At 44.0% G+C, this 27,730-nt stretch overlaps 1 protein-coding gene across 1 annotated transcript in view; it reads left to right on the top strand.

The window, feature by feature from the left end:
• The window catches only part of BST1 (bone marrow stromal cell antigen 1), a 253,168-nt gene that overhangs the window by 212,338 nt on the left and 13,100 nt on the right, over positions 1–27,730 (top strand). The window contains exon 8 of the mRNA XM_078678450.1: positions 18,610–18,696. Coding sequence (XP_078534576.1) covers positions 18,610–18,696 — 87 coding nt within the window. The remainder of the gene's footprint in view (positions 1–18,609; positions 18,697–27,730) is intronic.

Raw genomic sequence — 27,730 nt, 5'->3', positions numbered from 1 at the left:
TGCTGCCACCTTTTCTGGGATTTTCTTCTTGGGGAGAACACAATTAAGTGCAAGTTCAAGCCAGTTATTAAAATTATCATTGGCAACAATGGGGTTAAGGTGAGATGGAGGAAAAGTGTCCTTTAAGATTGCTGATCAAGGTGTCTAGTGGGAGTTTCGACCAGTTGCGAGCAATTTTTGTGGTTCTGATAGTTGGTGGATTGACGTCTGGTAATGTCCAGTTGAAAGGAAGTAAGAAGTGGTCTGACCACGGAATAGGAACGGCATCCTCTACTAGAACATTGCTTATATGAGAAAAAATTGGGTCCAACAGATGGCCTTTGGCATGGGTGGGACTGTTCGCTTTTAACATGAGTTGGACCATTTCCAGTTCATCGGCTAATTCTACGGAAGAGACGGATAAGTCGTCATCAAAGTGTGGGTTAAAATCACCCACGATTGTAAAATTAGGGGAGGCACTGGCTAAATTTGCTCCCACATCCAGTAAGTCTTCCTTAAAAAGCCCAAGAGGGCCTGGAGGGCGGTAGACCAGAATGCCTGAGAAGGTATATGTGAGAGCTAGATCAATCACAAAGGACATACTTTCACAATCAGGAACAGGGTTTGCGGTTGTTCTGCATACAAAGTTGTCCTTGTGAATTATGGCCAGGTCACCCCCACGACCTGTAAAGCGGTCAAGCCTTTGGATAGCGTAGTCTGGGGGAAGAGATTGAACAATGTCAAAATCTGTATCATTGTTTAGCCAAGTCTCAGTTAAAAATTAAGCATTGGGGTTTCTCTCTTCGAGGAGTAGATGAATTTCAATGGAATGTTTAGGGAGCGAACGGCAATTAAGAAGAGATTCTTTAGAGGATTCATCTAATAAAAGTGAATCTAGTAGTTTATGTGTGCATTTAAAAATAGGGGTAGATAACTTCTGAGGTTTCTGGGTGAAAGAAAGATATTCTAGAAAGGAAAAAGGGGCTACATACGATTGTTCAAGTGTCACCCAGAGGGGGGAATCTGACGAGGGGGTAGTAAGCAAATGAGATGACTGATGTAGGTTAAAATCTTTATGGTAAGCTGGAAAATAAGGAAAATTGACCCCACCTTCTGTTTTAGGGCGACTAAGCTTTGTTAATGACATACTCACTTTTCTCTTATTCCAAAGAAAAGAAGACAACAAAGAGCTAATTTTCTTTAAATACTTCTGGGGAATGGTAATTGGCATATTAAATGTAGTAAATAAGGCAATTGGGAATAACATCATCTTGATGGTATCTAACCTCCCACACCAAGAGAGGTATAAAGGGTGCCACCTGCCAATAAAGGAAGAAACCTTTGAACAACATTTGTCCAAATTAATGGAAACTGATGAGTGAATAGAAGAGGAAAAATATATTTCTAAGTACTTGATATGGTTGGCATTCCAAGTGAAGTTGGTGATGTTAAAATCTTCTTTAAAGGTACATTTGGTTAAGGGAAGGATTTCACATTTGTCATTGTTTAAGTAAGACTGAGTTTCAGGTAAAAAAGCAGGTAGAGAAGAGCTGGGATTACACATAAACAGTAGTACATCATCCGCATAGGCTGCTAATTTAATCTGCATCGTACCGTACTTAAAACCTTGAAAACAGAAAGGGTCCTAAAGCCAAATTAAATAAAAAGGGAGATAAAGGACAACCCTGATGAACACCCCTGCCCAAGTTAAAATACAAAGAAGTGAGACCATTAACAAATATAGCAGCTTTAGGGCTAGAATATAAAAGAGAAATTAAAGAGTTGATTTTAGGACCAAAGCCAAACCATTTGAGTGATGAAAAAATGAAAGGCCAGTAGACTCTGTCGAAGGCTTTTTCCACGTCTAAAGCTATGGCAGCTAAAGAATCAGAAAAGTGAGAGGCCTTTGAAAGCTTATCAAAAAACAGACACGTGTTGTCAGTTAGAAAACGACCTTTCTAAAATCCTGGTTGTTCCTTACCTAGAAGATCTGGAAGAAAGGTTTCTAATCATAGGGCCAAGGATTTTGAGAACATTTTGTAATCAATATTTACCAATAAATTTGGTCTATAGTTTTTTGCAAAAGCGTGGGCCTTTATTATCTTTCGGAATAAGACAAATGAGGGCTTCTAAAAAGGAGCCAGAAGCAGTGCCAAAAGAGGACACAAGTTTGTGTAACTTAGGGAGGAGAAGATGGGAAAATGTGAGAAAAATTCAACAGTGAAACCATCAGGACCTGGGGCTTTATCCTTCTTAAGAGTGCGTAAGGCATTGTATAGTTCTTTTATTGAAACATCCAACTCCAAAGATTGAAAATCTAAGTTAAGATCAAACGGTTTAGTAATAGAAGAAAGATAATTCATGATGGAGTCATCAGTAGGGTTGGTTTCAGGCGTATATAAAGAATTATAAAACGTATGGAATTCTTGTAGAATTTCCGGAATCTTTCAATTTGTGTATCTGGTGAACATTATGAATTGACTCAATATTAAATTTGTTTTTTTTACTTTAAGGTAATTTGCCAATAATTTGCCTGATTTGTTATTACCGCCATAGAATTTAACACTAGACTTAAGCAAATATAAAGAGGATTCCTTTTTAAATTTAAGTTTGGCATCCATTGGAGCTTCTAAGCAATATTTTGATTTAGATGTGTAATATGCATGCTCTAGCGATTTTATTTTAGCAAAAAGATCTGTGGCTGATTTCCGAGCCTTGTCATAGTTCTTGGAAACATAATTAATAATAAAATCTCGCGCAGCTGCTTTGAAGGTGTTCCAAACAACAGAAAAGAGAAGGGTGTCTGTTTCATTAAGAGAGAAAAATTCCTTAAAAAAAGAAGAAAAGGAAGGCGTAAAGACAATCAAGTTATAGAGAATTATTGAAACACCAAAGTCTAGGTGCAGAAGACTTCTGGAGAATGTCTAAGGAAACAGAAACTGGGGCATGGTCAGAGATTAGGATAGACCCAATATCTGATGAATTTAGAGATTGAGAAAGAGCATGAGACATGAAAATGTAATCAATATGTGATTGTGTGTGATGTACTCGGGAAAAACGTGTATTCCCTCAAGGAGGGGTTTGCATAATCTCCAGGCATCGACTAAATGCCTTTGCTGAAAAGAACGTAAAAATGTTTTGTGAGGCTTGGAGAGAATAAAGGAGGACAAGGAATTACAATTGATAAAGGGATCAACAATTTCGTTACAGTCACCAGCTAAAATCAAATTATCATGAGGGAGTTGCATTAATTTTTCTTCAAGATGGGACCAAAAAATACAAGCACCAGTAGTTGGAGCATATATATTAAAAAACGTGAGGGAAGTTTTCCCAATCATTAGGTTCGTAATTAACCAATGACCATTGTCATCATTTTCCTGAGAGACAAGTTTAACTTGTAGAGTTTTATGAACAAGGGTAATAACACCATTACGTTTGCCATCACCTGGAGAAAAGAACATTTCTCCAACCCAATCTCTCTTTAACTTCAGGGATTCAGATTCAGTGGGGTGAGTTTCTTGGATCATGGCTATCTGGGCGTATATCTAAAATACACTAAAATAACAAGCAAAATATTACCAGATGTAACAGTAATCTTGATAGAAAATAACCATGAATGCATATCGAATAAACACAATGCAATAACATTTGAAGGAATAACCATATAAGTAAACACAAAAATTAACTTTAAAGAGAGCAGTGTGAATAAAATCAGATCTAATGTGATCTACAAAAAAGAAGGAAAGTATCAGAAAAAAGAAGAGATAGAGAAAGAAAGAAATAAAAAGAAAAGAGAGAAGATAAAAAGCAGATGGCAAAGAAAAGGAGGAAGAAATTATCAGTAATACTGAATTAACAACAATTAAGAAAAGCGAGAATATGGAGGAAGGAAGATAGTTTGATTCGGGGAGTAGTAGAAGAAATAGCGAGAAAAGATGATGAAATGGAGATAATCAGAGATTACTGGATATTAGAGTGTAGGAGCAAAAGAGTAAAGCAAAAATGCAAGAAAGGAGGAGAAGAAGCCTGAAAGAGAAGAAGTAGAAGAACAAAAAGTGGAGAACACATACCTATAAAAATCCAAAAATGGGAAGGGGGCGGGTGAAAGCACATGGAAGGACGGCACATCCACATCTCACGAAGGGAGGCACAGATAAATGGAATATTACCAGGTGCGTGACAACAGATAAAAACACAGCAAGGGTACCTATAGGAAAGAGAAATACAATTAAAATAAATAGCTGGCATCTTAAGAACTATAATAAAAAATAGAAAAAGTAGAGTAAATAGTTAACTGAAATCCTCTAAAACAGAGAATGAAAACATGTTATACAACAATGCGAGAAAACATTATTATAGCAGTAAAAGTCAACTAGATATGATCAGCCTTAGCGTGAGGAGGATGCATTGAAAGTATCCATAGTATCAGATTTATAGGAGTTGAGAAAGCTTTTTAATTTGAGGGGAACCTCATATGTAGTAGTTTTGTTCTTGTATGTGACTTTGAAAAGGCAAGGATGAAAGAGACCATATCTGGCACCAAGGTCACGAAGCTCTGGTCTCATCTTTAGAAAGTCCCTACGGTGATCAGCAATACTTTTAGCATAGGCCTGTGAAAAAAACAGCGTATGACCTAACCACGAGTAACGTGACATTTTTTTTGAGGCTGATAAGACTTTGAGTAGGTCAGTATACGCCAAAAAGTACAAAATGACCCCTCTTGGCCGAGTAGAAGTAGAAGTAACTGCATTTTGATGCCCCAATCTGTGGGCACGTTGAATATTCAGAACTAGTTCTGCAGGAATACCCAACACCTTAGGCAAAAATGAGATGAAAAAAGAAAGAGGGTCTGCACCTTCCGTGTTCTCTGGTAGGCCATAAATTCGTAAATTATTTCTATGATTTGTATTTTCCAAATCTTCAACAAGTTTCTGCAATTGAGAAACTTGTGATTGAAGGGCATGTACCTTAGAATCTATCATTTGAAAAGAGGAGACACTTTGTTCCACCACAATGAGTCTTTCGTCAAGCTGAGACCATCTTTTATCAAAAGTTGAAGTTTCAAACTTGTTTCCTCCATAAAAGGTTTTAAAGACCGTATTTCTTCAAGAAGTAGATCCATAGAAACAGGTGTAGGTGATTTTGTTGGAGATGGAGGATCTTTTTTGAGCCGTTTAGATGTAGCTTTTACTGAGTTGGGAGATGTAGGAACCAATGATTGCGACTGGGAGGAGGTGCCAGACTTTGAAGGTGCAGAGGCAGACTCCATCTTGGCAAAGTTTGTAAAAATCATAGAATTTTTGAGAAATCGGTGAGACGAGGTTGTAGAAGATGAGGAAAATCTCCGCAGTCTCCCCATAAACTGAGGAAGCAAAAAGTACAAGAAAAAATGTTGTTGGTACAAATTCAGTCAAAAGGCAAAATTGAGGGATGTGAGTCTCTTTTGGGATGTCATGAATCATTCGATATTCACAAAAAGGCCTCCCTCCAAGAAACATTGCTTAGTTCCCACTGAGTCTTGGGTTACTAATTTTACACAAGTATTTAAAACTCCCACTCCACACAACAAGATAATAGTACACTTTCTGTTGAAGATATCGAATCAGCCCTTCAGTTTATCTATACTAATAGGGTTATGGAAGTTGCTGCGACCAATAAGAATAGCAAATGTGGTAAAGCTCCAGGCTCTGATTGAGTCCACTCAGACTGGTTTAGAGAAAATATTGACTTATGGGCACCCCTTCTTATAATTATATTTAGAGCTGCGATAACTGGTCCTGTATCCCCCACTTCGAAAGAAGCTATTAGAGCTCCAATTTATTAACAGGGAGACAAGAACAACCAAACATGCTATCTTTTTTTATTTTATTTTATTTAACAAAGGTTACAGAATGGACAGAAATGATAATTCATTGGAAACATTTAGCAAATAATCATACAAATAAAAATGAGTAGATGTAAAGAGAGAAAAAAAGAAGAAAAAGAAAGAGAAAAAGGAAGAAATAACTATACATATATCTCTAAGGATGCCCCCACTTCAGACAAAAAATTCCCATATAAGACCAGATCTTTGCAATGAGCGTATACCTCTAGTTTTAGCCAAAGCTCGTTCTCTCTCATAAATATCTTTCACAGGAGCCAGCCATACAAAGAAAGTAGGAGGATTAGGCGAGATCCATACTCTTGCAATGCTAAGAAGGGCAGTTACTAATACAATAGATAGAAAGCTCCTCATGGCAAAATTATTTCACGCTTTAAGCCCCAACATGATCTCTTTAGTAGTAAGAGATAAGTTAAGACCCAAACATTGACCAATATATTGGATAACCTTCTCCCAAACGTCACATAACATGGGACAAGTGCAGAACATGTGAAGGATGTCGGCTGCCCTATGGCCACATTTGAAACCACAAGATCTATCCACAACATCTCGACCTGGCCCCTGTAACTGTTGTTGCCATTTATTAATCCTTTCAGGAGTATAGTATAACATACAAATGGTCTGAAATTGTTGCAGCTTTAAATTTATAGAATGAATAGAATTATTTAGTATGCCCAGGGCCAAGACAATCTCAGAGGGATCTGTAGTAATGCCTAATGTCCGACTCCATTTAGAAACTAGATGACAAGTATCCTCATATCTAAAATGACAGAGCTGCAAATATATTGAGCTAATTCTGGCTTTAAGCAAGAGATTCAGAAAGCATGTCAATAATATGTGTGAATATGAAAGTTTCAACAGCTGTTGTTTTAGGAAGTAATCTCTAATTTGTAGATATTTAAAAAAGGAACTTTGTGGGAGACCAAAAGAAAGTTGTAGAGATGCAAAAGTAGAAAAACCATTGTGATCATATAGCTGGAATAGTCTTTCAATTACACTGCTTGCCCATTTACAAGCAGTGGGATCATGAAATATGCTCGGGAGAATTGGGTTATTCCACAATTTAAAATATTGATGTTGTGTAAGATATTTGAGAGTAAGGGAGCAATAATCAAGGATATCATGCCATATTTTAACAATGTCCCTAATTGTCTTGAAGCAGACCCGTTTGTAGTAATTAGGATCATTAATCCTATACTGAAACATTTTGCGATCTGTACCTAATGCAAGGTTGGGTCCAAAATATGATGGTTTAACCGTTAGTAAGCTTTGCATTCGCCCAGTAAATGCTGCCCAGATGTAAAGTTGTAATCCTCCAAATTTAAAAGGAAGTTTGAGAAAGCGTATCGCTCGTCATGCTTGTTTAGAGCCCCATATAAAATTACTGATAGCACCCTCTAGCTTTTGAAAAAAAATAATTGGGGACACGTAAAGGGGTAGCTCAACACAAATACAAGAACTATATCAATCAATCAATCAATGTGTTTGTTAAGCACGACTACTCATCCTTAAGGGTCTCAAGGCGCTAGGGGATGGAGAGGTTTGCAGGTTCCAGTCTATCAAGGAGGCGGTCTGTCGAAGAGCCAGGTTTTGAGGTTTCTTGAGAGGATGGGGAGCGATGTTGTCTGTCTGAGGTGGAGTGGAAGGTCGTTCCAGGCTCTGGCTACAAGGAAGGAGAAGGAGCGGCCTCCCGATCTGGTCTTTCTGATGCGGGGGACTGCGGCGTAGGAGAGCTGGGCTGATCGTATGGTCCTTTGGGTTGCGTGGAATTTGAGCCGGCTGTTCAGGTATGCCGGTCCGGTGTCATGAAGGGCCTTGTGAGAGTGGGTGAGCATCTGGAAGGTGAGTCTAGCTTTGATGAGGAACCAGTGGAGTGTGCGCAGGTGCTGGGAGATGTGGCAGTGTCTGGGCAGGTTGAGGACCAGTCTTGCGGCGGTGTTTTGGATGTTCTGTAGCTTGCAGTGAGATTTTTGTTTATTCCAGCATAGAGTGCATTGCCGTAGTCGAGTCTGCTGGTGACCATGGCGTGAGTGAGGATCCATTTGAAGCTCTTACATAGGTGTGGAAGCTGGAGGACGAGACGGAGTTGATCTGGCGGTCCATTTTAAGCTCTGAGTCCAGGATGATTCCCAGGTTCCGTGCGTGGTCCGTGTGGGTGAGCGGGCTTCTGAGGGCAGCGGGGCCACCAGGTGTCATTCCAGGCGTCGAGGTTAGGGCCCATGATGAGTACTTCCGTTTTGTTGGTTTTTAGTTGTATTCAAAAACAACAATTGATGGACAGAATGCAGAACAATGTCATACATCCACCCCAGTACAGAGATCTGGGCCTAAATCCATCGTTTTTTTGCACTCCACACCACCCCAGGTCAGACATGGCCATATGCAAATCAGTCTTGACCCTGTGCCTCATGGGAACAGTCCAGCCCGTACTACCAAGCCATGTCTTTCCTGGACCGGAATCAAGCATCCAAGGACCGGTTTCTGGCTATCAGCCTTCATCAGCCTGGATAGCTTGACTCCAGTGGTGTGGAGAGCATGGGACTCACATCTGAGCATACCCATCCCACTCGGGGTGACAAATGCAAAAACAACAATTGATGGACAGAATGCAGAACAATGTCATACATCCACCCCAGTACAGAGATCTGGGCCTAAATCCATCATTTTTTTGCACTCCACACCACCCCAGGTCAGACATGGCCATATGCAAATCAGTCTTGACCCTGTGCCTCATGGGAACAGTCCAGCCCGTACTGCCAAGCCTTGTCTTTCCTGGACCGGAATCAAGCATCCAAGGACCGGTTTCTGGCTATCAGCCTTCATCAGCCTGGATAGCTTGACTCAAGTGGTGTGGAGAGCAAGGGACTCACGTCTGAGCATACCCATCCCACTCGGGGTGACAAATGCAAAAACAACAATTGATGGACAGAATGCAGAACAATGTCATACATTCACCCCAGTACAGAGATCTGGGCCTAAATCCATCGTTTTTTTGCACTCCACACCACCCCAGGTCAGACATGGCCATATGCAAACCATCCTTGACCCTGTGCCTCATGGGAACAGTCCAGCCCGAACGGCCAAACCATGTCTTTCCTGGACCGGAATCAAGCATCCAAGGACCGGTTTCTGGCTATCAGCCTTCATCAGCCTGGATAGCTTGACTCCAGTGGTGTGGAGAGCATGGGACTCACGTCTGAGCATATCCATCCCACTCGGGGTGACAAATGCAAAAACAACAATTGATGGACAGAATGCAGAACAATGTCATACATTCACCCCAGTACAGAGATCTGGGCCTAAATCCATCGTTTTTTTGCACTCCACACCACCCCGGGTCAGACATGGCCATATGCAAATCAGCCGTGACCCGGTGCCTCATGGGAACAGTCCAGCCCGAACTGCCATGCCATGTCTTTCCTGGACCGGAATCAAGCATCCAAGGACCGGGTTCTGGCTATCAGCCTTCATCAGCCTGGATAGCTTGACTCCAGTGGTGTGGAGAGCATGGGACTCACGTCTGAGCATACCCAGACTATCCGGACTATACTCAGCTATCCTGGCTGAAGACGGCTGATAGAAAACCGGTCCTAGGATGCTTGATTCCGGTCCAGGAAAGACATGGCTTGGCAGTTCGGGCTGGACTGTTCCCATGAGGCACAGGGTCAAGGCTGATTTGCATATAGCCATGTCTGAACTGGGGTGGTGTGAAGTGCAAAAAAACGATTGATTTAGGCCCAGATGTCTGTACTGGGGTGAATGTATGACATTGTTCTGCATTCTGTCCATCAATTGTTGTTTTGCAGGTGTTTAGTTGTAGGCAGCTGTTTTTCATCCATTTGGCGAATGCTTCCATGCCTTCTCGAAAGTTGTGTCTGGTGGTTTTGGGTAAGTATGGGCGAAGTTTGCGGATTTGCAGTCTGCGAATTCACACGAAAACGCAAAAAAGTCAGTGAATTTGTGGATTTTCCCACAAAATTGCGGATTTTTTTAGGATCTTCATCTACTCAACTGGAGTACTTTCTACTGGCTAATCAGTAAGTGCTACCTGGTTGGGTAAATGTATAGTGCTTTTCCTACACTGCAGCTGCGTAAAGGGACAGAAGATTTGTCTCCACTGACTATGTGTGCCTGTAATTTTGCCACCGCGTCAAAAGGCGCCGAGATCCCTTGAGTGAGCTGTCCATCATATTTGGGAAAGGGCGGGAAGACATTTGATACCGCTAGTGTGTGGTGCGGGGCTTCTATGCGTGTCAACATGCCTCTTGTGTATAAATGGTCAGAGAGCAAGCAGGGCAGTAGGTGAGGAGAAAGCAGCCTCCTGGTCACAGGAACTACACGGGGATTGCGCTCGAGAAACTCAGGGATGCAAAGACCTCCCTCGGGTATTACAGCTAATTTTCGACTGCAGATATGGGGTTAAACCACACTTGCCCAGCCTCGACTGTGCTCACTAATGTTTTGGGCTGATTAAAAGTTACTGAATTTGAGCTTCAATTCGGGCACTTGCTTTATTTATATCTGTAAGTGCTTCCTGTTGAGGTTTAATTTTTGTGACAGGAGCCTCGTGCCAGAATGAATCCTACCCTGCATAGTTACCCACAAAGATGCCACCGTTTTTTGCAATACCTCTACTCAACTGGAGTACTTTCTACTGGCTAATCGAGTAAGTGCTACCTCGTTGGGTAAATGATAGTGCCTTTCCTACACTGCATCGGATTGGTCTCCACTGACCATGCATGCCTGTAACTTTGCCACGGCGCCGAGGTCCCTTGAGTGAGCTGTCCATCATAGTTAGGAAAGGGCAGGAAGATGTTTGATACCGCTAGTGTGTGGTGCGGGGCTTCTATGCGTGTTCACATGCCTCATGTATAAAGGGTCAGAGAGCGAGCAGGCCAGCATGTGAGGAGAAAGCAGCCTCCTGGTCACAGTGCTCTAGAAACTCAGGGATGCAAAGACCTCCCTTGGGTATTACAGATAATTTTCGACGGCAGATATGGGGTTAAAGCACACTTGCCCAGCCTCGACCGTGCTCACTAATCTTTTGGGCTGATTAAAACGTTACTGAATTTTAGCTTCAACTTGGGCACCTGCTTTATTTATATCTGTAAGTGCTTCCTGTTGAGGTTTAATTTGTGGCCCACAGGAAGCACTTACAGAGTTAAGGCAGGTGCCCGAGTTGAAGCTAACTTTGTAACCATTTTATAATGGCGCCAGCAAGCACTCTGCCAGCTTGCCCGCGCCATTCTAAAATGGTTACAAAGTTAGCTTCAACTCGAGCACCTGCCTTAACTGTGTTTCCTATGGCCAAGAAAAAAGATCCGCCAGCTCGCGAATTCGCAAATTTTTCAGCAATTTCACTAGATTCGCAGATCGCGAAATTGCAGAAAATTCGCAAATTTTGCGAGCGGAGCGGATTTTGCTCCAATACTTAGTTTTGGGTTTGTTGGATAGGGAGAGGTTAAGTTGGGTGTCATCTGCATCTTACACAATGTTGAGTCCGTACGTTCTGACAATGGGAGCGAGAGGAGCCATGTAGAAGTTGAAGAGCGTAGGGCTGAGGGAGGATCCCTGAGGGTACTCCGCAGGTGGTTGTTGTGGGGTCCGAGAGGAAAGGGGGAGTCTGACCCGCTGCATTCTGCTAGAGAGGAAGGAGCGGATCCAGTTGAGGGCCTTGTCTTGGATCCCTTCGTCATGGAGTCTGCGTATTAGGGTGCGGTGAGAGACTGTGAACGCCGCTGTGAGGTCGAGGAGGATGAGGCCTTCTGCTTCTCCTTTGTCCTATAGGGTGCGGATGTCGTCTGTTGCGGCGAGGAGGACAGTTCCCATACTGTGATTGTTTCTTAAGCCGGATTGGGAGGAGTCGAGGATGTTGTGCTCTTCGAAGGAGGTTGATCTCGGCGTGTTTCCAGTTGTTGGGGACCGAGGCGGTTGCCAGGGAGCGGTTGATGGTGTGGCAGAGCATTGGTGCGATAGTGTCGGTGGCTCTGTTGAAAATGCGGGGGGCCGAGGTCCGTGGGGGCCCGGAGTGGATTGACTTCATCGTCTTCAGTGTGTCTTCGGTGGTGGGGTTGCCCAGTTGTAGATCGCTGGCTTCAGGGTGTCGGAGGTGGTTGGAAAGTGTTCAGTGTGTTGGTTGTCTTTGTCGAAGTTGTCGTAGATGCTCTTGATTTTTTGGTGGAAAAAGGTGCTGAGTTTTTCGCAGAGGTCTTGTGAGGGAGGGATGTCGGTGAACTCGCTGGTGGGTTGGGCAAACTCCTTGATGACTTTGAAGAGTTCTTTGCTGTTGTGTGCATGAGTGGAGACTCTGTCTTCAATCGCTTTTTTCCTCGTTTTTCTGATGAGTTGGTGGTGGGCGTTGGTGGCGGCTCTGAAGTTGTTTTGGGCTTCTGTGTATTTGGTGTTCCTCCAGGCCTTTTCGAGGCAGTGGCAAGTGTGTCTGGACTCTCGAAGTTCGGTGGTAAACCATCTAGCTTTCTAGGCGTGGGTGTTGTTGTTTTTCTTGAGGGGGGCTATGGTGTTGGTGCTTTGGGAGATCCATCTGTGCAGGGTTCAGGCTGCGGTGTTGGGGTCGTCATTTTCCGCAATGATCTAGTTTCTTCGTGGGAGCAGGTGCTGGTGTCTGTGGATGGTGAGTGTTCTGAAGGTGAAGTGGATGCATCGATGGTCAGTCCATGGGAGTTTGGTGGTGTGGTTGAAGATGATGGAGTTTCCTGTTGTGAAGAGGGGGTCGAGGGTCTATCCTGCTGAGTGCATGGGTTCGGTCACGATTTGGCGTAGTCAAATGTTTTGGAGGGTGTCCAGGAGGGATGTGGTGCTGGGGTCCCGTTGGTTGTCGAGGGGGAAGTTGAGATCTCCCAGTAGGGTGTAGTTGGTGCACGGGATTGCATGCGGGGAGATGATGTCCGTAAAGGAGTTGGCAAAAAGTCAGTGGGGTCAAGGGTGTCGGTAGATGAGAGTTCCTTGGAGGGTGGAGGTGGGGCTGGCCAGTATCTTGAAGTGAAGGTGTTCCATCAGGTTTGTGGACAATGGTGATTCCTCCTCCTGGGCGGGTAGGGCGGTCCTTCCTGGAGATCTTGTATCCTTGGGGAATAGTGATGGAGATGTCCGGTCCCGAGGTGGTGTTGGTCCAGGTTTCGGTGAAGAATGCTTGATCCGGGGTGGTGCTGTCAAGCAGGTCCCAGATTTTGGTGGCTTGCTTGTGGAGGGATCAGACAATGAGGAGGATGCATTGCAGGGTCTTCGGTTCGGTTGTGTTCTTGTGGGCGGGTTGCACTGGGTCCGCGGTCTTGGTGGTGCTGCAGGTGTGCCAGCAACGGTGACAGCTGAAGGGTCCCTGGGTGTCGGCCTGTGATGCTAGCTTGCAGTTGTTGTTGCGGCCTGGGTTGAGTGTGTGGAGTGCCGTTGGGTCGTTGCGTTGGTGGTGCAGAGATCCAGGGTTCCTGGCGCTGGTTGCGGTCGTGTCGCGGAAGGGTGCAGATGGGCTTGCCTTTGGAGCGCCAGCGGCGCACCCGCTGTGCGCGCCTGCTATTAAGTAGGGGTCAGGGAGGGTTGGACAGCTGGGAGGTAGGAGCGGAGAAGGGCGCTGGCCGGTGTGGGGGGAGGTGCCGCAAGGGCAGCAGTGGCGGGGGAAAACAGGTGGAAAAAAGGCAAAGGAAAAAGTCAAAAAGAGAGGGTAAACTGCAAATAGGGCAGAAAAAGTGCAAGCAGAGTGAAGGACAGACACAGAGGAGTGGTCGTGGACGACACAAGTTGGATTGGTCTGTTTGACTGAGAAATATTGGCAACCTGTCAGCTCGTTGGACTTGAGAATCCCAGTCCCAATCAGCAAGATCAGGAAAAGCTTCTGGAATAGTTGAATGATAAAGGCTCGTGGATGCGAGCCTTCTTTGCCTTCCGGGATCCCAAATACTCTCAAGTTATTCCAATATTGCCGGTTCTCCAAATCTTCGATTTTTCCTTGTAGTACCATTGACTGTCGTGATCACTGACCAATTCAGTAGTGTGTAACAATGCGTCTTCATGATTAATCTTTGCTGCAATATCATCACCTCCCTCTTAAGCACAGTCACCTTGGCAGTTACTGCAGTTAATGATTGCTGAATAATAGCATTATCCACCCTAAGCTGTATATAATGTTCCTGCGCCTCAGTTCTTTGTGCAGATAATGCTTGCAGAATTAAGCTAAGCGAAGGTTCTGATGTTAGCACCGCCTCTGATGTATTTATGGCTGTATTTGCTGCGAGAGCATTACTCACAGTCCCATAAACCTCCTTTACAGGTTGCATTAGATCAGCCGGATCACCAGTAAAAGAGCCCCCAGCAGGCTCAGCATTTTTTATGGAGCACACCATTGTAATTTGAGAAAAGGTGGCGTTTGGACCGCCGGTGGTTACAGGGGCCTGCCCAGAGCCGCATAGACGCGAGACAATAGCTATAACTTCACCTTTCGAAGTCACCCATTTATGTAGAGGACTATCTTGATTTTTTGCTCTTGAATGTGTTGCTGCCGGCACGTTAACTTGTTGTTGATGTATATTGCTAATAGATTCAGTAACTTTTCTGATAGATCTAGCCTATTTGTTAATTTTAAAATTACTTTTTTTCTTTTATGTAGATGACAAGTTGATAGCCTCCTCGGGTGAATAGCCGAGTGATTTATCAGTGTTTGTCATTAGTAAGAGCAGAGATAACGTATGAGCTTTAATAGCATTTTGCTCATTGTAATGCTTATCACAAGTCAAAGTAGGTAAATCTGCCGTGGCCAAGGCTGAAGACTGCGGAATGTCTAAAGAAAATGAACTGCCCTGCTCGTTCAATGTTTATTCGTTCAGAGTTTGTTAGCCTCGATACTGAGCTACTCCCAGGCTGCAGATTAATTCTCCTGTTTTCAGTTGAGTCATTTAGATCAGAAGCGCCCAGAGCCGGTAGCTGATCGGCTGTCTGTGTGAATATGGATGTATTATCATTCACATACATTTTATCTGTCACACATAGACCGGTAAAATCGGCGGGGGCGGCGGCATCGTCGCTCCCCTCTGAGCAAAGATACATGAGGGAGTCGAATATCTGCTGACATGGATGAAGACATCAAAGTCCTGGTGGAAGGCGCCCGCTCAGGATGTAGTTCAGTTATAGGAGATATCAGCTCAACATTCCAAACCGCTTCACTGGTTGCATCCGACAAACCCTCCACTCCGCGCTGTACCGCCTCCTTGACAATCTCTGCCGCGGCTTCATGAGCAGCAGCAAAGAAATCTGTAGCCTTCCCCAAATGAAGTAACTTCATAACCGGTCTGCCAACTCGGGTGTGTTCTTCTTGCTCGTGCTGCCGGTCAGATCCACTGTTAAGTTGATAACAGGAGCCGCAGCAGAATTTCAGCTTGAGCACGCACCTCGCGGCACGCTGACCTTAGGAGGAGCGATGGAATGCGAGATGCACTGCAGAGCAGAAGGCGATCACGTAGACAGACCTGGCCAGTAGTTCACAGAACACCACTGGCCAGTCCAACGATGGAAACAGCTCCAGATATTGCAAAAAAGAAGTAAGTATTGAACGGTTCGATAAAATATCAAAGGTAAATGTTATCGTAAAGCTTTTGTAGCTGTTAGAGTTTTTCTTTATACATTTGCTAAAGTAGAGAAGAGTGGCAATTCTCTCTATTGCAGTTAGCCATTGTAGGAAAAGTAGCGTTCAGCATTCAAAGGCATTCAGGAGCACTCCAAGGACCCTGCTCCTCGCGGCGGAGTCAATCTGCCACCTTCCTTTTAGCCTGCTATCATCCAATATCTTTATAGGGCTCTACAGTCAAGATTCTGGGCAGGGTTCTCTTAGCAAGACTGGAGCACTGGGCCAATTCCAATATCATTGTCACCGAGGTGCAACATAGCTTCAGACAAGGCTCAGGTATGGTTGAACATTGTTTGAACCTTTCTCTCCTAAATGCAAAGTACACTAGAACCACAAAAGGTGCATTACTTTGAGCATGTATGGACTTGTCATGTGCATCTGACACAGTCAACCATTCCAAACTTTGGACCATTTTGGGAAATCTTGGGAAGAAGAGAATTTAATTACCCTTTTACGTTGTCTTCACTGGCGACCTCTGCTAAGATTAGTTTTGGCACCATTGGGAAATGTACACCACCCATCCATTGTAATCAAGGAGTTTTCCAGAGATGTATTCTTGCACCGTTTCTCTTTCTTATCTATTTTAAATGGCCTTGAAGGCTATTTATTACAGAAGAAACTAGACTCCCCCAGGATGAGCAGTAGGACTGCAAATAGCAGTAGCAGGTGCAGTAGGACTGCAAATAGCCTGCTGAGAACGCTGGACGGTTCTGTCAAGTTCATGACTGCGCTAGATTTGAAGGTTAACTGGCAAACATCTTTTTAAATGGTCTGTGGGCCAAAGGGAAGAAAAGTTGAAGACCCACTTTATAGACGGTGCCCCGTCTCTAAAATAGAGAGTTTTTTTTAAATATCTAGTGTTGGCCTTTGATTCAGGTCGAAATTGGGGACCACTGCTAATATTGAAAGGGCAGTAAATGTCCAGAGCAATTGAAGACATTTATTGCTTTGCATCAAAACTAGGCATTAGCCTAGTGAAGGAGATGATAACCTTGATTAAAGTCAAATATATATCCATTGCTGCCCATGGAGTGGGAGTGCAAGGGTACTGCAATTCTTTCCTGCGCAGACTACTCATGGTCCCAGCAGACGTGCCCACCTTGTATTGCCTGTTGGAATTAGGCTTACACTGTTTGGAAGGTGTCCTGTTATTATGGTTGAAAATCTGGCAATCTCCAGAGTTAGGTTTTTCTCAATGTATTCTTTTTGATTTGGTAAACCAGTATAAAATGAACAACATTCCCTGGCTACCCTATAAATGTACTTTTCCTTTTTCTAAAGAAAAAGCACTTACTGGTTAACAGCTATTGAGTGCTATTATTAAGTGCCAGTGAATGGTGATTATTAGCCTACACCCCCTCCTGAGTAGGTCTTGGACTGCTCTGCTTTGCTACCCTGAGCGAGTCAAGTGTTAGAATGGGGTGCTTGGTTTCTCGTAAGGGGAAATTGTGGACCTATTACTTGTGCAGGCCTCACATCTTGCTCAATTAATAACCCAATTTCCTACAAGCATTTTAAAAGGTTCCGAGTGGCCTTGAAAGGGTTAAAACTTTTATATATCTCAGCCATCACTTTTCAATGAATCACATCTCCCCTCCTATCAATCACATTTAATTTTTTGGGCAAGAGTGACAGGCTGGAAAGAGTTCTGTAGAATCTTCTTCACCATCTTGAAAATAGCACATCTATTATAATATGTGATTTTTGCACTCTGGAAAAAAAAAACACAGCAAGAGAGGGGCACCATGAGAGGTATTGTCCCCAGGGGGATTCTGGAAGGGGCTGAAAGTGTGGAAACTTTAATTCCACTCTAGGAAAATAACAGAAAACAGCATTGGGTTTACCAGCCGAAACATGATTGAACAAGCTGCCATCTTCAGTAGTGAACCTGTGTGCTACTTAGTGAAAAAATCAGGATAAGAAACAAAGAGAGAGAGAAAGATAAGAGAAAGGCAGAAAAGAATACATCAATGATGAGAGCGAAAGGTTGAGCATGGAGGAGTTTGTTCTCAGTGGGGACAGGGTCAATGACGGGTAGGGTGTCGGCCAAGCCTTCCGCAGCACGGGTAGGATGCCTGCACAGGTTTGCATGCAGGGCCAAGCCACAGGACATGCTATCAGGCCAATTCTGCTGCAAACGGCCAGAGGCCAAAGGTCGTGCACAGTGGCTCTCTGAATAACGTGTATTGTAAAATGAACCGTTGACATTCACTGAAAAAAGCACAATTGAAAACTGAGGGCTGATTTAAATCTACCCAACGCATTCGCATGCCATAACTAACGTCACCAGAAATGCTCAACACAATAATTTGCCAATGGCACAGGCAAGAAGGCAGTCTAGCAAGAGTAAAACATGGCAAGGGACATTAGTTATGATGTGTGTTGTGTTTGCTGTGAACCGTAACTGACGATTTCCTGTTGTTTTTCATGTTCTAGCCAGCACTATGACATTCTTAACTTTGTTTTTTTCCGTGAATTTTACTTAAAAAGAATATTTCTGACAGCTCTCAGAAAAACACTTTGTAAAATGTACTTTACGCCTAGGGCCTGCAATATAGTAGCTCTTCCACAACTTTACCTTCCCTACATACAGCATAAAAAACATCAATTGGTCTGTTAGTTTGTTCTTGTAAATGTGATCAAAGTTGATAAAGCATGCAGAAGATTGATTTTCTCCTTTAACTACCCCTGCTGATTAAATCAAAGAAAACCCAGTTAATAATATACTATACCTTTGGATTCTGAATTACTAATATTTATGTGAAAATAGCCTTTTGATTCAGAAGGTGGGGGTGTTTTTATGTAGAAGGTAGATAGATTTGGATTTAGAAAGGTAAGGGAGTGAGGCCACCAGATGATTTTGTAAACTAGATCCTACTCTGCATGTCTTTAGTGAACAGAGATAATGGACAATAAAGCGCATAGCAGGTCAAATACATCTAAAGCCTTTTTTCTTTCCTCGTTTACCATGAAATATGTTCAGAAATTAATCTACGAGTCTTTAATTGTAAATACAACAATGATCTGTTTTTAAACTGATCTTTATCAAGGAGCAACGCAGAAAAGTAATTTAAATTTAAAGTAAAGGATTTCTGAACTCAGGATACTTTCATTTCAGTGACTCTTGTGGAACTGGCAGTTTGAAAACTTTGGGAAATCTGTTGGATTCAAATGGATATAAGTACAGCTGTACAGATAAGTACAGGTAAGTCTGTTTACCTGTGTAAAATGGAGGAGGGGGCTGCGTGTGTGTGTATATGGGTTCGAAAGCGCGCATTCATATTCCACTCTGTGCCTCTTTGTATCTTGGTTTCTGTGAGCGAGTGTGGTGCAGGTTGTACAGAAATGCAAGCATAAAAAAAATTAATGGATATTGAGAGACAGAGGACATGATTGGCACATGGTCTGTTCATGTTGGTCGAAACATCGCTGTGTTGGGTTACATAGGGGGTTGCCAATGGTTTATCCTATATCACCAAACCTATATTGGAAACCAAAATCAGAGCAGGACTGAACTCTCTACCAGTGGCTTAACGAAACTTGAGGGCACCCCTGCAAAGTGCATGTAGGTGGCCCCCAACACCCTGGAACCAGTCTGAAGCTTTCTGGCCAGGGACCTGCCAGTGCCGGAGGGGGCCCACTGAGCTCGGACCCCACCCTGCACCACCGGGGCTGCAGGGGCTTTTGTTACGCCACTGTCTTCTACAGGGTCAAAACTGCAGTAGGTCATGTGCCTTTAACTGTGAGAGCTTATCAGGCAGATCCATCTCTTCTAGCCCGGTCTGTCCACTGCTAATACTCAGACCCCATCCGCCCACCCTACACAAGCTTCTTCTTAGAGAGGGAGCCTGGGATTTTGGGTCGTAGGCGGGTGCTGCTGCTGCCTGAGTTGGCTTATGTGGGGTTATTGGCACATGAGATATGAGACAACCAGTCAGTCTCTTTCACAGCTGCCTCCTCTCATATAGTGCATTGGTACCACTGAAGCATTGCTGACGTAAGCAAGATGATAGGATTGATAGTGACTGCTGCAGAGGAGGCTTGTGCAACTACAGTGAACCCTCACAGGATTTAAACACAGGCCTTGAATTGAATTTAAATTTGAATTTGAATTTAAAATATTTATAAAGCGCACGACTACCGAGCGGTTTCTTGGTGCTAGGGATGCAGATCCGTGGTCAGGGCAGGAAGTAGGCCGCTAGTGAGGGAAGGCTTGAGAAAAAAGGAAGGTTTTGAGGGCTTTTCGGAACTCTAGATAGTGGGTGGAAGACCTGAGCGAAAAAGGAAGAGTGTTCCAAAATACAGGGTCGAGGGTGGAGAATTTCATACCTCCCAGTTTCTTCCTCCTAAATCGAGGAACAGAGAGAAGGAATTGGGAGGAAGAGCGCAGCTCTCTGCAAGGGAGATAGGCCTTGATTTCAGAATTAATAAATGCGGGGGCCGTCCCTGCCCGGGCCTGAAAGGTGATACAGCCCATCTTAAAGAGGGAACGTTCCCGAATGGGAAGCCAGTGTATGGCTTTGAGTAACGGGGTGACGTGATGGGATTTGGGGAGGTTATATACAAGTCGGGCAACCTGGTTCTGAACCAGCTGTAGTCGCCGCAAATCATAAGCAGGGATACCAGAGTATAAAACGTTGCCGTAGTCAATACAGGAGATGACCATGGCTAAAAGAATGAGTTTGAGGGCAGAAATGGAGAAAAAGCGTTAAATCTTTCGGATGGTGCGAAGAATCATAAAGCAGGAGGAGACAACAGAACTAATCTGGGAGTGCAAGGTAAGATGGTCATTCAATTTTATCCCTAAAGTCTTAACTGAGGAGGAGGGGACAGGAGGTAACCCCAGGGAAGAAGGCCAGAATGAAGGGTTCCAGGGACTGGAGCAACCACCTGTAAGGACCAGTTTGGTTTTGTCTGGATTTAACTTCAGGTGGTTGTGATTCATCCAGTCCCTGATAAAAATCATAATGGATTGGAAATTATGAATAGAGTCTGAGGAAGATGACAAATTAAAAATAAGCTGGAGGTCATCGGCGTAGTTGTACACCGTGACCTCCATTTGCTGGAGTGCAAAAACAAGAAGGAAGATGTACAAATTGAACAACAGGGGGGACAGATAGGAGCCTTGCGGAACACCGCATTGAACCTTGCGGGGGGTGCAGAGAAGTCGGCCAGATGGACGGCCTGAGTACGGTCCCTCAGGAAGGAAGAGAGCCAGACCAAGGCCAGCCGCCCTGACACGGGTGAGCAAGATGGAGTGGTCAACCGTGTCAAAGGCGGCGGATAAATCAAGAAGGACCAGGGCCTTGGGCAGATTGGTATCCATTCCGTCTCTGAGGTTGTCCATGACGGAAAGGACTACCGACTCCGTAGAGTGCTTGGGGCGAAAGCCTGCCTGACACGGGGCTAACCTGCCAGATTCCTCCACAAAGGCGCTAAGCACTTGGGTGACATGTCGCTCCAGTATTTTGCCTAAAAAGGGAAGGAGAGAGATGGGGCGATAATTGGACATGGCAGTGGGGTCTGCACCAGGTTTCTACAAGATGGGGATTATGGTGGCAGATTTGTGAGATTGTGGAACAATACCCTGAGCAAGGGAACCGTTAAGAAAGACAAGAGGAGGCAAAGGACATGCCAGGTAAATTTGTCTGAGGATTCGTGCAGGGCAAATGTCCGAGGGAGATCCGGACTTGACTCTTAGGAGTAGGGACAAGAACAGCTCCCTGGTCAGAGGAGGAATAAAATCAAGAACTGACTGATTGAACGGAGGCTGAGGGTCGGAAAAAGAGAGAGAGGGGGGAAATGTTAGACTTGATAGTGGTAATTTTCTCGATAAAGAAATTATTAAGCGAGTCACAGAGGGCCTGGGAAGGGGAAGGTTTAAGGGTGGCTCTATCGGAAAAGGATAGGTCCTGCACAATTGGAAAGATTTCTCTTGGTTAATTTTCGGTGGACAAAATTTTCGAGGAAAAATAATTCATCTTGGCAGTGAGAATGGCTTTTTTTGTATTGGTTGAGAAGTGAGGTGTGTAGCAATTTGAGTGTAGGGCAGTAGGCACATCGCCAGGCGCGCTCTGCCTGCCGAACCGCAAGCTTCCTCTCTTTAAGTTCGGCGTTGAACCACCTATTCGCGTCATTGGCGCGCCTGGCCTCAACGCGTCTCATGGGGGCTACTTGGTCGCACCCACTAGCAAGCCATTTGTTGATAGTGTCTGCTTGAGCGGAAGAGGAAAGGTCTTTAATATCAGGAGTAGAGGCAGAGAGAGAAGAGCAAAGGGAAACCATGTCGACATGGTTCCAATTGCGCGCCCAGGTGTTCCTAGGCAGCGGGGGTCTTTTAACAAGAGTGGGGTGAAGGAGGAAAGAAACTAAAGAGTGATAGGACCAAGCACATGGAGTAACTACAGGGGGAGAGACGGGACGATTGAGCGACCAAACCTGGTCCAAGGTGTGGCCGTGAATATGGGTAGGGGTATGGACGTGAGATAAAAAGTTAAGACTAGAAAGAGATTCCGAGAATTCTCTGGACATATGATCCTCAGCAGGATCTGAAGGCCAAAAATTGAAATCCCCTAGCACAAGAACAGAGGAATGGTTCACAGCTAGGGTGGCCAGTAATTCCTGTACAGCAGGGATGAAATGAGGCATTAGATGAGGGGGACGGTACATGAGCAAACAGGTCAGAGGCGTTTGGAAGGAGGTAGAGCGGACGACTAAATAGTCGACCGATGTGATGGGAGGGGTCGATAGCAACTGAAAATGAAGTTCAGATCGAACAATCAGGGCGACGCCACCACCAACTTTCCCTGTGGGTCGGTCGGCGCGGAGAGCGTAATAGGACGAGGGAAGAGCCGCTAGTATAGTGAGCAGAGAATCAGGGCCAAGCCAAGTCTCTGTAAGGAACAGAAGATCCGGTTTTTGAGTGTCAAGCAGAACAAATAATTTGTGGGCCTTTCTATGCTGAGGTCATCAAGTCTATCACTAGATCACATTCTCTCCTCTTTTCGCTCTCCGCATTCTCACATTCCTTTATCTGGGGCAAAGAAACAGATGCACACATTAAGTGGAGTGTATGGTACCGTAAAATCAGCTACACATGTGGACACTTTTCTTCAGGGCAAAGTATCTCTGGAGCACTACACAATTAGAAAGTCATGCATAAATGGAAAATTCTTTCATCCACACTGTTAGACATGGCATCCTCGGCGTGGGTTTCCTCTGTATTTTTGCCTTTGCCTCATGTGTTTTTGCTGTGTGTTGTATTTCGTTTTCGCTGGTCTAGATGCTTTGGGCACTTTTCCACTGCTGTTCAGTGCCAAAGTGCAAGTGCTCCCTGTAAATTGTGTTTATGGATTGGTGATTCCATGATTGGCATATTTGATTTACTAGTCAGTCCCGAGTACAGTGCACTGTGTGTGCCCAGGGCCTGTAAATCAAATGCTGCTAGTGGGCCTGCAGCACTGATTATGCCACCCACAAAGCAGACTGTAAATGTAACTCAGACCTGCCACTGCAGTGTATGTGCGCAGTTTGGTACTGCCATGTTGACCTGTGAAGTGCACCCACTTGCCAGACCGTAACTTTTCCTTCCCGTACATATGAGTCACCCTTAAGGTAGGCCCAGGTAACCCCCGAGGGCAGAGTGCTGTGTATGTGAAAGGTAGAACAAAGCAAACACAAGATGTTGGATGGAGCACTGAAACTTTTCAGACACCCCAGTCACAAATCTGGGTTGAATCCATCATCGTTCTATAGCTCACTTCGCCACTTCAGTTCAGACCCAGCTATATGCAAATCAGTCTTGACCCTGTGCTTAATTGGAACAGTCCAGCCCGAACTGCCAAGACAGGTCTTTCCTGAACCAGAAACCAGCATCCTGGGACCGGTTTTGGGGTAACACCCCTCATCAGCCAGGCTAGCTTGAATGCAGTGGCAATGTGAGCAAGGGACCCACATCTGGCCATACCCTTCCAACTTAGGGCAAACAAAGCAAACACAAGGAGATGTTGGACGGAGCACTGAAACTTTTCAGACCCTCCCCCCCAGTTACAGATCTGGGTTGAATACATCATCGTTCTTTAGCTCACTTCGTCCCCTCAGTTCAGACCCAGCTATATGCAAATCAGTCTTGACCCTGTGCCTCATGGGAACAGTGCAGCCTGAACTGCCAAGCTAGGTCTTCATTGAACGGGAAACAATCATCCTGGGATCGGTTTCACTGTAACACCCCTCATCAGCCAGGCTAGCTTGAATTCAGTGGCAAAGTGAGCAAGGGACCCACGTCTGGGCAAACCCTGCCAACTTAAGGCGAACAAAGCAAACACAAGGAGATGATGGATGGTTCACTGAAACTTTTCAGTCGGTAACTGGATGGAAGCCAGCTGCCCCAAGCTCAACACCGACAAGACAGAAGTAGTGATCTTCGGCAAGAACACCTCATCATGGGACTCCAGCTGGTGGCCGGCTGAACTTGGACCAACACCCACACTTAAAACCTAATCCAGGAACCTCGGAATAATCATCAAAAGTAAACTGCACATGACCGCACAAGCCAACGACGTCAGTGCATCCTGCTTCCTGAAGATGCTCAGGAAGATCTTCAAATGGCTACCAAGCATTATAAGAAAAATGGTTACTCATGCAATAGTCACCAGCAGATTTGACTAAGGAAACACCCTCTATGCCGGGATCACCAAGCAACTAATCATAAGGCTACAGCCATCCAGAACTCAGCAGCCAGACTCATTCTCAACCTCCCACACAGATTCCACATCACACCGCACTACAGAACTCAGGCCCCACATCCAGCAACCACCCAGGCTGTCACAATCTCACTCACCTGTAAGCCAGGAGCCATGGAAATAGAGATAGTCTTACTCCTCACCTCCAGGCCAATCCTCCACACTGAATGAGCAGCATGAGTGGTTTGTCTGGAGGGGAAAAGAAGGTATAAAGAAACCGTATAGGGAGAAGGCAGCAGATCTTGCATGACAGCGGGGCTCCCTCTGAGTAAACTGATACTGTGCTGGTGGATTAATTTCTTCAGAATAGGATTCCAGGGAACACAACGCTCTATAAAACACAATCACAAAGAAAACCAGGTAAGTGGGAAAAAACAGGAAAACAAGGAGAGCTTTTGTCTTGTTGAGCTAATCACGCCACTCCCCACCCAGAGGGGCACTCACTGATTTAAAAATCAAGATGAAAGCCCCCAGTTTCCCTAAAACTGTCCAGGAATGGAGAACATGAAGATAGAACCAATATTCCTATTAACAGCCATAGGAATACATTTCCAGATTTGTTGAAAGAATCATGAGGTGTCCAAAGAACTAATTCAAGGTGGTAGGTAAGGATTCCAAGGAAAATCACCAAATATTCAGTTTAGGAGAACCTGTAGTCTAAAAATAGAATTGAAACAAGAGGGGTAAATCTACCAAACAAAACTAAGCCTAAATACCTATAATACAGTGCACTGACCATAAGACTTGCAGGGGCAAAAAGGAAACATAAAACATACGAAGGTTGATGGCCAATCCAACCAGGAGGTAGCGAGTAGGAGGAAGTTCGCCACTGAGTGGATGAAGGTTCCAATGTTCTGTTTAGAGAAAACTCCTGAAACTGGTAAAGCAACAGCAAGCAATGGTGAAGATGAATCCAAGAACCACAATAGAGTCAGAAACACCTGGAAGGATTGCCATGGGAAGTACAGCAAGGACGCAGAGCACATCGTCACAGGATCGGGCCGCCAAGCACGATACTTTCTCTCAATAGAAAAAAAACGTAATGCCAAGCACTGAGGTAATGGAGGACACGCTACTTGTGCCATGTTCTCGTATCACGTGATTAGGTGACCTGGAAGCGTTATGCTGTGATCTCGCGAGATCACACATATAGAAAAAACCAAGGAAATGAAGGAGGCACATAATAAAATAATCGGATTTAGGAAAAAACAAAGAGGTAAGGAAATACTGATTCTGTAAATATGATGGGCAGCCCAACATTCATTCAAGTTTCATACAAAGTGTACCTTACGGGAGTGATTATTTTGAATCAAGGGAGCAGGGCGGGGTTATGTACTAAGAAACCTCAGAATCGGCATTGAGAGCATATTGTGCATGCGGACAGGGTGGTAACACAGGCTCATCTGATCTGCAGGCCTCCTACTCACGCACATTCCATGCATATACACAACCAGGCCAGGAGGATGGGTGTTTTCTTACACAGCTTGTAAAGCGTGGAACAAGCTCTCACTCCACCTAATAGCCTCCTCCTCTCTTCCTTAATTTGTCAAGAAGCTGAAGACCTGGCTTTTCAATTAAACAAGCGATCGTCGGCAGGTCTAAGCACACACACCCGCTAAGCACCAGAATGTCCTCGCAGGTGATAGTGATGGAGCGAGATAGAAAAAAAATTTTGTTTAAACTCGTAAAGTCACATTTCCATAACATGAATAATAATATTAATGATTTGTGATATGTCTTGCTAATACAACTTAGATTAAACTTTACACGTGGGGGGACTAACATGTGTGCTCATAAACGTGCATAATTGTTGCATCTTTTTGTTCGTGCAAAATAATAAAATAATTTATTGTTTTCGTTTTTGTCACCACTAACTGCTGCAAACTTAAAAGAAGCATGTGCTTGTTTTGCTTTTCCTTGTCTGTGTGATGTCATTTCTACTATTCTAGGTGCACATAAGTCTCATGGATTAATGAAGACTGGTAGATATAAACGCTGCTTTATTTGTTTGCATTTGCTAGGTAACATTTGATTAATCGGGTGGGTTAATTAATTAGTAAATCCTGGGGTGGATACAGAATCTACATTATTTCTTACATTAATACTTTTCTTGTGTTTGTTTTATACTAGAAAGCATAAGTTGCCTGCTTTTGGGCCTAGTTTGCTCGAGCTACAAAAAGCTGAATTTTACTTCTGCAAAAGTCACGAGACGCCCATTCTGAAATAAAGTGTTCGTCAAAAGCTGCATTCACAAAGCAAAAACTGACGTGCTATCATCATTCTGTCGGACATGGCCAAGGTCGAAAAAGAACATTTTGTCAGCCCTTAACTTGGCATCCGCGGAAGTCAATTGGAAGCAATGAGAACGTTATTATACATTTGTTGCAAACCTAGGAAGCTCCTGGTTGCATTCAGAAAAGACAATGGTCCTTAAGAAAAGTGACCTAATGGAACTTTTGAAATATGGGTGACATGTCACTTGTCACTCTCAGCCAATGGGACGTCGAAGATTTCTGAAAACTTTCCTTTGCGTAGTTTAGTTAGCGTAGAAAGGTATAAAAAGTCATGCCCCTAGGGATGGGCTGGCTGCTGCTTTCTGACTTTCCGATGAGGGTGAAGTGCTGTCGGACATTGCGTGGAGCACGTAAGAATCCTCAAAGAACTTTACTATAATTTCTATCTATTTAGCTCAGTTAGGGACTTAGGTTTTGGAAATGCTAAACTTTAAATACTTACTTTAATTTTGATTCACTTGCTTAAATTGTATTTTTCTCACGTTTCTTTACAATCATGCTTGCTTCAATGCTAATAAATAACTTTTATAAAACTATCAATTAAAATACCATAATTTAGTAAATAAAATCTTACTTTTGACAAAACAAGCTGGTCTTGGTTATTCAGAAGTGTAGGTTACTATTAGCTAGATCACGTCGCCAATGGTGGTCGTTTAAATGGTTAGGATTTATTCAAATGACAATATTCTTTTCGCAGATATATAAAATTGTATATAGTTTGTAGATAATGTGTATATAGAATTTATCTGACCACCTGATTCAGTAGGCCCAAAATATGTCAGGTTTATAAATGGGTCCATAATTTTGTATATAATTTTGTTTATAGGTTATGAAGTTGGGTAGCGTTGTTTATGATATATTTTCTATAGGCCGCTGGATCAATTCTCTGGTAGCAGAAATTGATGGTTGCTAAGAGTAACCAAGGTAATATGTTGGTTGCTAAGGGTTACTAAAGTGTTATGGTATGGAAATAGGATCGATGTTTTAACACATGTTGAGTTCGTTTTTCGTGCTATTTGTAAGCTATACCGGTATAGATTGTGTGGCGAGAAATTAGTCACGCAAGCCATCTGTTCTGTTTGTAGTGATATCGCCGAGTATCACAAGAGGTATCGCCGTGTACCATAGTGTTGTCGCCGAGCAGCACAGTTTTAGGGCTAGGTGTGAATCTTGAATAGTGAGGGTTTTCTAAGAAATTAAAGCA

Source organism: Lissotriton helveticus, chromosome 2_2 (assembly GCF_964261635.1).
Source record: "Lissotriton helveticus chromosome 2_2, aLisHel1.1, whole genome shotgun sequence".
Classification (NCBI taxonomy): domain Eukaryota; kingdom Metazoa; phylum Chordata; class Amphibia; order Caudata; family Salamandridae; genus Lissotriton; species Lissotriton helveticus.
The sequence above is the reverse complement of the archived record's forward strand: the minus strand, read 5'-3'. Positions and strand labels throughout refer to the sequence as shown.